General features: G+C 46.6%; 1 protein-coding gene across 2 annotated transcripts in view; it reads right to left on the bottom strand.

Moving 5' to 3' along the window:
* Window positions 1–14,773, bottom strand: part of BZW2 (basic leucine zipper and W2 domains 2) — a 69,942-nt gene that overhangs the window by 34,807 nt on the left and 20,362 nt on the right. The window contains exons 2-3 of one of the 2 annotated variants that reach the window (XM_020999985.2): window positions 9,001–9,065; window positions 3,421–3,597 (exon numbers count right to left, since the gene is read on the bottom strand). In XM_020999985.2, the coding sequence (XP_020855644.1) occupies window positions 3,421–3,597; window positions 9,001–9,058 (235 nt within the window). In that variant the 5' untranslated portion in view covers window positions 9,059–9,065. The remainder of the gene's footprint in view (window positions 1–3,420; window positions 3,598–9,000; window positions 9,066–14,773) is intronic. The other variant, XM_020999984.2, reaches the window with a different exon arrangement.

The following is a 14,773-nucleotide window of genomic DNA, read 5'->3' as shown; positions in this document are numbered from 1 at the left end:
CCAGTTTGGGCTTTTATGGATTCAATTCAAGTGCGCCAAACAAACTTTATACGCAGCTCCTTCTGCGCCTGTCATTGGCAACCCAGAGACAAAAATGGCACAGCTGCAGCCCCCAAGGGCTTACAGCCTGTTCAAAGTGAGCGACAGGGGCACAGAGGAGCAGATACTACAGACAGATGGGTGTGTGCACGTGCGTGTGTGTGTGTGTGTGTGTGTGTGTGTGTGTGTGTGTGTGTGTGTGTGTGTGCGCGCGCATGTGTGTAAGGAGATTCCAAGAGGCTAAGGTAAGGAGCAAGAGCATTTCTGGCATGGGGGACAGCTTGGGCAAAGGCCCGGTAATGGGCTGGTTCTTAAGTTTCACTCCTACATGGCTATAGTCAAGGAAAGCATTCTCCACAGAAACAGAGAGGAGGACATGTGGGTGGGAGGGGTCAGTAGGACATCAAGCCATCCACATGAGCCAGTGTCTTACCTCTCACACCCTCCAGATTCCCTAGACTGGGCCCAGAGACCAGGCCCTGCCTCGATTCTAGAACATCTCCTCTAGGGACAAGCCGTCTTACTGGTGACTAAGACGGCAAAAACACACGTCGCCCACCCAAGCTAACAGCCCCCACCCATCTCTCCACCCCAACTGGCTCCTTGCCATCTTCTGTGGCCTGTCCCCCACGACCCCTACCAGCTTTCCACCTCATGCTCTGGGAACCTGAATCAAATGAACTCTAGCATTGCTTCTGGAAAGGCTGTGCCCATCAGCTCCCCTGTGGCTCCCCACCCTCCATCCCTGGGCTTCACCTCTGCCTGGCCACCATTCCTATGTGTGTTGTCTCATTAGAATGGAAGTCTCTCGAGGGCAGGGATTGATCTCATATTGTCATAAATTCGCACAATGCTCGATATACAGTAAGAGTTTAATAGATGTAACGATTCACCCACACATTCATTCACCGAGCCAGCTTGAAGTCCCCTTTGGGTAGAGGCCAGCCCACAGTCATATAGACAGATAAGCTGGCTGAGTTTTTTGTTTCTACTTTTCATTTTTCTGGCTTTGCTTTCAGTGCCAAATTTCAACTCAACTCCCATTTTTGGCTTGCTGCACACACATATCCTGCCAGCCATTTCCAACAAAGAACAAAGAGAGTTATTTCTCTTTTTTGGTGACAAGCGGGGTCACATGAGTGACCTGGGGGAGGTTGGCCAGCCTCGTGTTCCAGCGGCTTATCTGTTCATCCCTGGCTGTCAGTCTGGAGGCTCTGATGGCAGCGACTCTGAGGCAAGAAGCCGGGCTCCTGAGGCTCACTTACAACACAGGTTTAATTAGGCTTCCTAAATGAGCGTGAAAAGTAAGGACGTGGGGGAGAAAACTCTGATGCTATCTGCCTGAAAGGAGGCCTGGAAGCAGCACGGACAAGTCTTAAATAGAGGGCCTAACTCCTCGTCTTCTCCTACAATGCTGTGACTCTAAATGATTGCTGGGGGTTTTTCACCGTGCAGCTTCATTCATTCACACACACACAAAATGCATTTTTCCATCACCCTTTTGGTGAGATTCCTTTTTAGTTATGCAGAGACAGGTATGTCCCTGGTCTCCCTATCAGACAGCACCGCTGGTAGAATGGGGGGATGGGCCTTTGTTCCTGATTTCCTCATGGCGATCTAGCCCTCCCTCCTCCACACTGCCCTTTAGGGTCCCTGTCCCAGCTCGGGCACCACCCTCTCCAGCCGAACCCAGACTCAGATGTTCTTAGCATGCCCTCCCTCTTTGAAATCCCTGTACACAAGCTTCAGCTTTCCCTCCTGGTATCCATGTGGTATCCGACTGCAGTAGAATGCCATCTCCCAGGGGACGGGATTTGTTTTGCCTCGCACAGTGCCCACCACATAGTAGGCAAGCTCTTAATGAATGTCAAATAAAGCCATGAATACAAGCACAATTTCCATGATTTTATTTCTCCCCATTAAAAGGAACCTTCCTGAAGAGGAGATGAAACAATGCACGCCTCTCCTTTCACTGGAAAGGCCGGGGGTCCGGGATTCTGACTATGCAAGCCCAGGGAGTCACAGAGCATCGGTTTTTCTGGATTTTGAAAACTATCTTGGTGATCAGAGTGGGCTTGTAAGGTGGGAGAGGGGCATCATACTTAGAAAGGAACATGATATTAAAAAAAAATTTTGAAATTCCACCTGTCTCCCCCCCCTCCCCCTACAAAGAACCCCTGGCAGACATAAAGAAAGCCTCTGATACCAAGCAGAGAGAGCCAAGGCTTCAAAGTCACAGGAATCCCAGAGACTCTAGTCCTGAGGTCTCATAAGCCATGGTCCTTTCCCTGCCACACTCAGCTGTCTGTAAATCCTAAGCATGTCCAAGGTGTCAGGAGACATAGAGTAGAGGGCTTGTAGCCACGAAAACCTGAATTCAAATCCCACCTTAGAGGCTTACTGGATGTTTGTATGACCCTGGATAAGTCATTAACCTTTCTCAGCCTGTTTCCTCTTATGTGAGAATGGAGATGGTAATAAAAGCATCTGCTTCCCTGGACTGTTATGAGGCTCAGAGGAGGTAGCAGATGCGAAGTGCTTTGCAAACCTAGATCAATGCTAACATGTGTATTATTAGAATTATTGCCTTGTATCAGTAACAATAGCACTGAGAGAAAGCATTACTAATAACTAATGATTTGGGGCCTTCCCCCTTTTTCTATTTTCAAGCACTCAGTCTAGGAATGTTGAGCCAACTTTCTCTATCTGACTCTACCCACCCTTAGGTGAATCTCTAGTCTTTGGGCAATTCCATTCAGTCAAGTTTGGGTGGAGCCAGACCCTTTTGTCTAAACTGCCCAAGGCTGGGGGTGGTCTGGGTAGAGGCCTGACCTCAGCCCCTCACTGTAATATTCATTCTCTCATGAATTGTTAAGCAATCACCACTGGGGGAACACCTACCCTTTGAAGGGTATATGAATGGTGAGTCCACTGCCATGACTAAGTCTAAGAGAGACCTCCAGGTGACCGTCCTTGTATTAATGAACATGCTGGCCTTATTAATAAAATGATTACATTGACTAGAAATTAGGTCTCGCAAACCTTTTTAACGTCCGCGCTACCAAAACTTTCCATTTCCACAGTGCCTTAAAGCTTACAAAATCTCACAACAACCCAGTGAAATATGTACTATGATAATCTTCCCAGTTGAAAGACTGGAAAATCCAAGGCTTGAAGAGATGATGGAAAGTGCTAATGATCACATGGGTAGGAATTTCTGGAGGCAAGACTCAGAGCGAGAGCGCCTCACTCCCTCTATGCCTCTCCTTCTTTGGACTACTGATACTCCATGCTGCCCCACACTAACAGCATCGAGTTTAGTTGGCTGCCGCTTTGCCCAGGCCACAGAAAACATCCCAGAAGTAAGAATGGCAGGCTCACCTAGCATGCTGCCGGCCACCAGGATGTCAAAGAGCGTGTCTGCATAGCGGCGATAGTCCAGCCTGGAGCCGGTGGAGTCCAGGAACTTGGCTACTGCGTCAAGGTCATCTCCCGCGTCATTGAGGCCCTGGACGAGTGTATCCCTGAAGACAGTAGGTTCAAACTTCTCTTTTTCATCTAAAAAACATGGCATAAAACCGTATCACTTAAATTCAAAGGCCCTACTTTGGGAAAGAGACACAAACAAGCCGAATGTAACACACAGGGAAGCAGCAACATGTTCTGGGATGGCAGAACTAGAAGGGAAAGGAAAAAAGGGCTCCTGCTGCCACAGAAATCCCCTGTACACCATACCCAACAAGTGGGCATTCAGCATTTGTTGTTGACAATTAATAAAATGGCATCTATATGTTGCTTTAATAATTGCAAAGCACTTTACATAGGTTGTTTCATTTGATCCTCAAAACATCCCTGGGAGGTGGGGGCTAGCATCATCTCCGTGTTACATGTGGAGAAACTGAAGCTAAGCACGGTCAAGTGACTGTTTTACAGATGAGGACTCTCAGACCCATCGAGGCTCTGGGAGTGATGAGTGACAAGCGGCAGAGGGGCAGACTGAGGCTGTGCATGAGGGAAACTGTCTTACTTCTGAGAGCTTATAGAGTGGCCTGCTGGTAGATGTTTGGCAACTGGCTGGGAGGTGGAGGGTGGAATAAGTGCATGGCACATATTTAAGGTTAGTTTGCATCATTAACATTTCCCCCGCTACTTTTTCAAGCCCAGAGAATCACCAGAACAATGACTGAAGCTCTGATCTGCAGCATGTGTCAGTCTCTGAGGTGTCAGAGGTCACCCTGAACCCCTAACGATTGCCCTAGAGTCCCAGCACAGCACTGGAGTTGTCCCAAAGTGAAGCAGATCATACCTTCACTGTTACTGGAGGCCTTCCGACAAATGCAGTGAGATGTCACAGTGGATAGATAAGCCTCTCCGGTGTTCCACTCTCATCCCTCACACTTAACTAGTATGCCCTTATCTCACACGTGATTCAAAAGTTCAAGGTCTCCAAAGGAAATCGTTGTTGTTTAGTCATTCCAGTCGTGTCTGACTCTTTGTGACCCCATTGGGGGTGTTCTTGGCAGAGATACTGGAGTGTTGGCCATTTCCTTCTCCAGCTCATTTTACAGATGAGGAAATTGAGAGAAACAGGGTTAAGTGACCTGCCCAGGGTCACACAGCTAGGAAGTGTCCAAGGCCGGATTTGAACTCAGAAAGAAGTCTTCCTGACTCTAGGCCCTGCACTCTATCCACTGTGTCACCTAGCTGCCCCCAGAGGGAATTACCTTGATTCTTTGCCTCCACCCTCAGAATGACTTGGGGTCTGTAGAAAGTTCTTTTCATTCTCCTCTGTCCCCAAACCTTTTCTTTTCTTTTGTCAGGAAAAGCGCTAACCTCAATTCTTGCTAAGTCTCTCCATCCACTTTGGCTGTCCTCTTTCCTTCAGCACCTCTCTCCATCAACCACTTCTTAACCTTCATCTCTGATGTCTCTGTTGGAGGCTTTTCTTTCACCTACAAAAGCATTCAGGGCTCTTCAGTCTCTTAAAGACCTTCCCTCAAGTGGACAACTGGGGACTTTTTTGTATTTCATGCCTCTGATTCGTGTGTAAGACCAAAAGCCATCCCCAATAAAGAAGTCGTCAATGGACGTGAATGAACATTTCTCAAAAGGGTCACACATTGTCAATAACATACAAAAGAATAGTCCAGATCACTAACAATAAGAGAAATGCACGTTGAAATAACCCTGAGGTTTCAATGTACACCCAGAAATTGGCAATGATGATAAAATGGGAATAGTCAATGATGGAGAGGTTGTGGAAAGACAGGCACATAAATGAATTGTTGGGCAACCATCCTGGAAAGCAGCTTGGAATCATGTAAAAAAGTGACTAAAAGAATGCAGTGATTATACTACAGTACCCCAAAGTCAATGACAAAGATAGAGGTTTCATATAGACTAAAGTATTGTGTTACTGTTCAGTTATTCAGTTGTTTTTTAGGTTTTCTTGGCAAAGATGCTGGAGCGTTTTGCCGTTTCCTACTCCAGCTCATTTTACATACGGGGAACTGAGACAAACAGAGTGAAGTGACTTGCCCAGGATCACACAGCTGATACGCTTCCTGAGACCAGATTTGAACTCAGAACAATGAATCTCCCCAACTTCAGACCCAGTGCTCTGTGCACTACAGTGCCACCTACAGGCCCCTAGTAGTACTTTTTGTGTCAGCAAAGACCTAGAAGAGAAGCAAGTGCCTGTGAACTGGAGCGTACCTGCACAAGTTGTGGTGCATGAATGTACTGGGGCATTACTGCACTATGAGAAATTGTAACCATGATGAACAGAGAGAAGCAAGAAGAGTTGTATGAACTGATGCCACGGGAGGTGAGCCGGAGCAGGAGAGCAATATCTGCACTGGCTCTAATGTATAAGGGGTTTAGCACAGTGCCTGACACATAGTAGGAGCTAATTATTACTATGGATGTTGCTGTTGATGGCGATGATCCAGTCAAAGGGACTGAGAAGCAGTCATTGAACAGTTGGAGGAGCAGAGGGCAGCCAAGGAGCAGAGAGACTCCAGAAGGAGGGCTGGGTGAGTGGGCTGGGGGTCAAAAGGGAGGTGAAGGACAAGTCACAGTGCATCTTCTTGGTGAGGTGCAGCAGGCACCAGCAGGCCTCCGAGGTCCTGAGACCCTGTGGATTTGTGGTGGCCCCATCAGTACTGGGGTGTGACTTCCTAGAGCAGCACTCGGCACTCAGCAAACAGCACTGGGCCAGAGCTGAGCAGTGGCCAGCCTCGAGGCATACAAAGACAAAGATGAAGGGACTCCAAGGGGGGCAGATGATGACAGGTGTATTGGCTTCGGTCTGGAAAGGCAGGAAAGCAAGGCCAGAGCAGACAGGATGGACTGCAGAATGGGTAGTGAGGGAGGGACCAGAGGTCATAATGAGTGGGTCAGAAAGAGAGAGAAACAGACAGAATAATATGAGCAGAGAGGGAAATTTCAGAGTTCAAGATCCTGGAGGGGTCGCAAGCAGGACCACCTCTCTAGGGCTAAGGAAGAATGGAAAGGTAGGTCACGGAAATGGGGATGAGGAATGTTGGGCCTCCTCGAGGGCAAGAGCTCCTAAACTAAGAGTGCCTCGTACACAGTAGGCACATAATAAATGCTTATTGAATTGAATTAGAGAAGCATGAAGATACTGTGAATACTGAATTCCTCAGGAATAAGAACAGGGTCTCAAAGACGTAATGTGACTGGCCCATACATGGGGTGACTTACACAGCTGGCATCAGACTCCAAGGCCAGATGTCTCTCCACTATGACATGTTGCCCTTCTACCAACTCTGGCACATCAATTCTCACAGGGATTTTTAAATGATACACTATTGCCCCCTAAATACAAATATTATATATTATATACAATATATATAGTATATTACGTGCAATATATACAAATATTATCTATTATATACAATATATATGAATGTGTGTTATATACAATGTATATAAATAGTATCTATCATATATAATATAGACAAATATTATATATTATATACAATATATAGTATATTATATGTAATATATACAAATATTGTCTATTATATACAATATATATGAATGTGTATTATATACAATGTATACAAATATTATCTATCATACAATATAGACAAATATTATATATAATATATAAAAATATTATATATAGATATGTAGATATATAAATATTACATAGATTTGTGTGTGTGTGTATATATATATATATATATATATATATATATATATATATATATATATATATAGTTAGATCTGGTTTTATACACACATATTTATACACGCACATATATCGAGTATTCATTCCCAGAACCTGGTTCAGAGTCTAAAGGACCATTAAAACCATGTATTTATGGAAATCCCTTCACTGCTTGACTATTGTTTCCCCATCAGAATCACTGAAGAAATGCTTAACCCCACCCCATCTCCTCCCTCATGACATGGCTAATGTGGAAATGTTTTGCATGATTTCCTATGTATAACAGGTTATCATATTTCTTCTCAGTGGGTGGGAGAGAGGGTGGAGGGAGGAAGAGGATTTGGAACTGGAAATTAAAAATAAATAATTTTTTTAAAAGAATCATTAAGAAAGAGAAGGAAAGGGACAGATCATAGGCGAGTGCATTTCCCCAGGAGTGTCTGAGGACAGAATTGGCCTTCAGCGCCAAGCCCGGTCACACAGCTGGGAAGCTTTGTAGGGATAGAGGAGGCTAATCATTTTTTTATTAATTTATTTTGATTTATCAACAGAGGCTAATCATTCTTTCACAGCCGGAGAAAGCTCAGAACAGGTGGATAAGCTCCTTCCAGGCTGCCACGATCAAATCTCCCAGCAGAGACCCCAGAGCTGGAACCCAGCAAGTGGTTTGAACATGAACGGGCCCTTCCTGAGCCAGGAAGACGTTTTCGTTACCACAGCTATAAAAATACCCCATGCTTCTGGAAAGCTTCTGAACGCCCTTTCCCAGAGATCAGAGTTTCCAAGGTTCCTTGATGTGTCTGGGTGTTTCACACCACAATCGTGTCCCTCTCTGGCCCCCGGCACTTCTGCACCCACACCAGACCCAACAATGGAGTCACTGTCCAGGCCCAGCTGCTCCATTCTGCCTCCATGGTCATGTGCCCTCTGGATTCCATATTGGTCATGGCACAAATCTGGAGCGCAGAGCCCTTTGTGTGTCGTTTCGGTTTATGCCGCTCACCATCACCAAGCAGGTCAATCTTCTGCTTCTACCTGCAGCCCTTGGTGGCCAAGCAGAGAAGTTTTCCCATCTGGATTTTTCTGAATCCCTCACACACATGGCTTCTTACAATTGCCCCCTTCTCTTCTCCTGCTTTTCTTTACCCTTACTAACAACCAGTCTGATGGACTCTGGAGCTGGAACAGACCTCAGAGCTGAGACCAAGTGCCTCATTTTACGGATGAGGAAACTAAGTCACAGAAAGATTCAGACCCAGGGCCTCTATTCTCAATCCTGTGTCCTTGCCATAATGGCGTGCTGTTTCTTAAGACACATGCCATCTCATTAGAACGGGTTTTTTGCATGGTAGGCAGGATGGCTCCCCATCCTTCCCTTTCTCTTTCCCCGTTACACACACACTCATATATGCACTCGTACACACTCACTCTCACACACACATACACACACTCATCTATGTACTCGCACACACACACTCTCTCTCACACACACACTCATATATGCACTCGTACACACTCACTCTCACACACATACACATACTCACATAGGCACTTGCACACACTCACACACACACTCATATATGCACTCATACACACTCATTCTCACACACATATACAGACACTTCTATACACACTCGCACACATTCACTCTCTCTCTCACACACACACTCACACACACACACACACACACACACACTCAAACAAGCACACATACACACAGACACTAGGAAAGCCGAGAGACCACAGCCAGAATAGCCACTTACCCCTTTTCCGAGTTTTGAACCTCTGGCCTGTGAGCACTGGCTTCTGATGCTTATTCATAAAATTTCTGGAAAACAAAGATGATGTAGAGGCTTAAGTATTGTTTAGTCCCTCAAAAAACACTTATTAAGTGACTACGGGCAAAGCAAAATGCATGGTAAGCATCAGTGAAGGCAGCTAAAGGGAGGCAGCCTGGTAGAAGGAAAAGTGCCTGGGAATTGGGAGTCAGAGCATTTGGATTTGAATCCTGGATCTGCCCCTTGATATCTGGATAAGTGACTGGATAAGTCACTTCTCTTTTCTTCCCTCTACTCTCCTCTCAGCTTCTTCATCTGTAAAATGGGTGCACTAGTCCTTTCCCGCTCTAGATATATGATGCTGTGGCTCTCTGGGCTTCCGTACATCAGCAAGGCCAACATTTCAAACAACTCTAACTAAAGCCCAAAAGAGATGCTGCCAAAAGCTCCTGAGGAAACCGAAGACAACCTTGAATGCATCATGAGAAATGATCATTAGAATTGGTCCAACTTCTGAAGCTTGGGAAAATTGGCTTTATGGAAAGCAGTAAAAGAAGACAGCAGGAAAAACTATAAAACTGAATGGGAGCCCAAGATGAACTCAGAGCAGAGTGCTTTTTCTCTTAGAAACCAGCCAATCCACAAGCAATGATTAAGAATCCAGGCCCTGTGCTAGGGGCCAGAGAGGAAGGAGAGAAGGAGGGAAGGAAGGAGGGAAAGAGGGAAGGGAGGCAGGGAGGAAAGGGAGGGAGGGAGGGAGGAAAGGAAGGAAGGAAGGAAAGAAGGAAGGAAGGAAAGAGGGAAGGGAGGCAGGGAGGAAAGGCAGGGAGGAAAGGAAGGAAGAAAGGAAAGAGGGAAGGGAGGCAGGGAGGAAAGGGAGGGAGGGAGGAAAGGAAGGAAGAAAGGAAAGAGGGAAGGGAAGCAGGGAGGAAAGGAAGGAAGAAAGGAAAGAAGGAAGGAAGGAAGGAAAGAGGGAAGGGAGGCAGGGAGGAAGGAAAGGAGGGAGGAGAGGGAGGAAGGGAAGGCAAGAAGGAAGGAAAGAAGGAAGAAAGGAAAGAGGGAAGAGAGGAAGGAAGGAAGGAAGGAGCCATTTTTGAAGCGTCCTCATGGAACAGGCACTGTGCTAAGAGCTGGGAACACAAGGACAAAGATGAAGCCATCCCTGCCTTCAGATGCTCTGAGTCACCTTCAAAAGGTAAGAGTTACATAAGCTCCTCAGGAACAAAGACTGTCTAGCTCTTGTCTAATTTATTATCCCTAGGACCCAGAATAGTGCTTGGCACACAGCAGGTACTTAAGAAATACTTGTTGAATTGAGTAGAATAAATGTCGTAAAGAAATTAGAAAATAAACCAGGAAGAACTTTATAAGAGAGGGTCAAGCATACATACACATATATAAACTCATACACATACTCACAAACATACGTGCAGATATACACATATGCACACACGTGCACATGCTCACATACACACACAAACTCACACACAGGTGTGTGCATACACATAAATACACACACAGCTGTGTCTGTCCTGCTGGTTCAATCACAGCTAGTCTTGTAAACATTATTTCACAACTTAGTCTCCTTATCTGTCATATGACGGGCTCTGTACCACATACAAAATCATCCTTATCAATCACATAGTTTGAAGATGAAAAGTAAAGTTTGGAGAACACTCTCCTCCCAGGCCTGCTCCTGACTTTCTGGACTTCGAACGGAGGCCACCTGACCAAGCCTGGGATAGATGGGGGTGGGGAAGATGTGGGGGGGACAGCTTGGACTAGGTCTAGCCACTGAAATCCCCTCCAACTCTGAAACTCTCAGTCTGTGAAATCTTGACCATCCTTTGAGACCCAGCTCCAACACCACTTCCAGGCATAAGGGACCCCCCTCTCTGCATCTTCTCATCTTGAGGGACTCTTAACTGTATCCCCTAGGTGCTTCACAAGGGGTCCACCCTGCATTCTGGGGGCATTCCCCTAGATCTGGTGACATGGCATGGACACCACTAGACCATACAAGTTGTCCAACAATTATCCCTCATACTAGAGGAACAGCTGTCTCAACATAGGGGCATGGCTGAGGGGGTCAGCCCAACTCCTCTTACAGTCATCCACCCATCCATCTCTCTCTCTCTCTCTCTCTCTCTCTCTCTCTCTCTCTCTCTCTCTCTCTCTCTCCTCTCTCTCTCCTCTCTCTCTCTCCTCTCTCTCTCTCTCTCTCTCTCTCTCTCTCTCTCTCTCTCTCTCTCTCTCTCTCTCTCTCTCTCTCTCTCTCTCTCTCCCCCGTGCTCCCTCTCCCCCCATAGACCTCCCTATTGCCCTTCGAGTAGCCTGTGGCTATCATCTTCCATGAATCACAGTCATCTGGCTTCACCAACAGCATAATGATATTAAAACAACAGGCTGTCTTGTAAACAATAATCTCGGGGTAGATAACAGCACTGGGCAATGTCCCAAAAGCCACCATCCTGCTCTGACTTCAGATTAGGAGGCCCTGAAGATGAACCTGTGTGCAGATGACCATGGTGGAGCTCCCTAAATAAGACCCAGAAACACTCAGAAGAGTTGCCCTGACTAGCTATGGAGGAAAAACTAAGCAGACAAGGAATGTCTGTGGCCCAGATAATGATGCATAGTTGAATGGCCAGCCCATGGGGCTGGGCGATCGATGCATCTATTTTGGGAAAAGTCCCTAAGAGATATTGGACCCAATTTCAGTAACCATATACTTTCTGAAGGAATATCCCATCTGATTCACCACAAACAGACATCACATCAGATCTGTGCTCTCATACCATTCCTACACACAAACCCTAAACACAGAACTTCTCCAAGAGAAAAGAAAGCAATAATGATTACCTGAAGCCGTGTGTGTGTGTGTGTGTGTGTGTGTGTGTATGTGTGTGTCCTCTGCCCCAAGTAACACTATCTTTATCATCAAACATTCCTGATGTTGTTGTGAGCATTCATATCATTACTGTCTCTCAGCATATAGCAGAGTACTTGGAACACTGTAGGTGCTTAATAAATGCTCCTGATTGCCACCACTGTGATTTACGCTCTGGTTTACAAAACATTTTCCTCACAAAAAAATGAGAGGTAGGTAGAATGATTCAGATTGCCCCCATATATCAGATGAGGAAACTGAGGCCCATAAAGTGACTTGCCTATGATCACATGCTTAGTACGTAGCCTGAGCCATAGCTCAAACTCAAGACTTGGCATTCATGCTGGATTATAAGCTATGGAGGACAAGAATTTCATTTTTGTCTGTGTCCCCAGCACCAGCACAGTGCCAGGCCTAGAGAGATCCCATAATGCTTGGGGAATGAATGCATGCATGAATGAATGAATGAAGGAAGGAATGAAGGAATGAGTGAATGAATGGATGCATGGATGGATGGATGGATGCATGGATGGATGGATGAATGAATGGATGGATGAATGAATAAATTTTAATTCTACCCCATTCAAGGTCCTAAACCACTTCATCCTCATCTACACTATGGATCAGAACATTAACCAGATTGCTTTTCAGTCAATGTTAATGAGATTGCTTTTTCTCAATGATATTTAGTGCATTTCTCCTATGAACCATTTCCCCAAAATGCTGAGAGCTTTTATTGAATTCTCTTCCTCCACCCGGTGCTACCTTCTGCTTCCTCTTTCCAGCCTTCAGTGGACCTCTCTCTCTTTTAGCTATTATTCGTTCTCTTTTCCCCTTTACAAACAGCACAAAACAAGGAGATACAAAGCTGCTGGGCTGTGGCAGCATATTGGCCATTTACTCCCCCCACTTATATAATTGATAAGCCTCAACATTGGGGCTTTCTAATGGACACTGCCTGGAAGATAATCCTTTCCTAATTCCAGATTAGACTGGAAATAGAAATTACATGCTGAGCCCCACTGGCAGATACAACATTAACAGGCACATACTGCTTGCATGACTCAGACAATTCCATTTGCAGAGCCCTGAGAATAAGGGTGGACATTCAGCGCCCTCTGCTCCATTCAGGGGCCCCTTTGCTGGCATCTTCTGCAGTTCTATCATAAACACTTCACATGGAGAGGGAGGGCTGCTGCAGGGATAAGTGATATGCCCAATAGGGCCCACCTCCAAAATGGATGCCCACGATCCACCCAGGGTCAGTGCTGCTCCCTGGGGCCAGGCAGGCTGAAGGGTTCGGGTTTAGGGATCCCCAGCCAAGCAGCCGCTGCACCCTGGGTGTGGGCAGGAAACAAAGGGGTCCCACTGCTGAAGGACTGTTTCTCAAGTACTTGACACAGGGCAAGGAAGTTCCTTCAGCAATTATTTCGAGAGGTCTCAGAATGAAAATCTCTTGAAGCTGCCAGATTCATTGTACATGACGTGCCCTGCTCATGGGGGATGAGGCCAAACACACTCTGTTGAGGACACAGGGCAGTTGTGTGGTGAAAGGAGCCTTGAATTTGGAGTCAGAGGCTCTGGGTTCCATTCCAGGCTCGTCCCTCACTGTGTGACCTTGGGTAAGCCATTTCACTTTCCTGGGTCTCCGTTTCCTCAGCTATGAAATGGGGGCTCAGACAAGCAGACACCTAAGGTCTCTCCCAGCTGTCAGTCCTCTGATCCTAAGAGGTTTAAACAGCCCACACCCTTCTCTGGACACTTCTGCACCCACCATTACTTCTATTAGCTCCTCACTAAACCTTTACCTTTGAAATACAGGCACCAAGATGGCTTTGACCCACTACCTACTTGGCTGGTTTTCTAAGGATGTTTATTATTCTGACATGAAATGTTTATGGGGTGGGGGAAGGGGGAAGGGGAGGAGGAAATGGAGGAAGGCGAATAGCTGCTGTGCCCACGTGGAGGTGAACGTCGCCCACAAACCAATACAGCAATAAGGGCCCAGATTGCCCAGCTGAGAAAAGCCGGCAGCCCAGAGGGCTGGGGCCATCCCCAGAAGTCATTAATTGGCACGTAAGCCGTGTCTGCTATATTTAGCGCTCTCTAGGCTGCCCTCTAATCTCCTTCGGCAGTGAAGGCCAGGCTTTATAAGGTGCTCAGTAGAAACCTGGCCTGGGAGGCGCAAAAGCACTTGGAGCAAGCAAACATGCCGGCCTGATGCTGACGCTGGGAGGAGTCCAATGGCCGGCTCCCGGGCCGATTCTGGCTGAAAGATGATGATCACACACATGTTCATACAGACTGTGATGACATACAATAAAAAAGCAGATAACAGGATAAAAATACACAAGCTAAAAAAAAAAAGAACTAATGACATTCAGAGCAAAATTCTCCTCATCAATCTAAAAAAAAAGTCTGCATGTGAGCTATCTGGTGCGTGAGCGATGGTGGAGCCTTCATTCAGAATACGAAAGTCACACACAGGGAGGGGCCCCCAGAGACCACCAGAGCCAAGCTCCAGAGGGGCCAGAGGGCACAAGGGAAGGTCAGTGTGAGCTGCAGGGAAGGCCCTGGTGGCCTGTGGTGCCCACGGGGCCCAGGGCCAGCTACCTCTCCTCCCGTGGCCTCCCTTCTCCAGTCTGTAAACCAGCCCTTCCCTCCCTAGGTCCCATCTATGACAGGAGGGAGACCATGCGATCACATGCCTCTGCATGACCTTGAGGGAGTCACCTTTCCTCTTGTCTTCATTTTCTTCACCAAGGGGTAACGCTAGTCAATGGCACTGGATGACGAAGGCCCGGGCTAGCCCAGTATCTCCAATCCATCATTTGATTCTTCGTAGGCCTTCACAGAAACATTAATCCA

This window comes from Phascolarctos cinereus, unplaced genomic scaffold (assembly GCF_003287225.1).
Source record: "Phascolarctos cinereus isolate Bilbo 61053 unplaced genomic scaffold, phaCin_HiC Scaffold_1;HRSCAF=81, whole genome shotgun sequence".
In the NCBI taxonomy this organism is placed as follows: Eukaryota; Metazoa; Chordata; class Mammalia; order Diprotodontia; family Phascolarctidae; genus Phascolarctos; species Phascolarctos cinereus.
The sequence above is the reverse complement of the archived record's forward strand: the minus strand, read 5'-3'. Positions and strand labels throughout refer to the sequence as shown.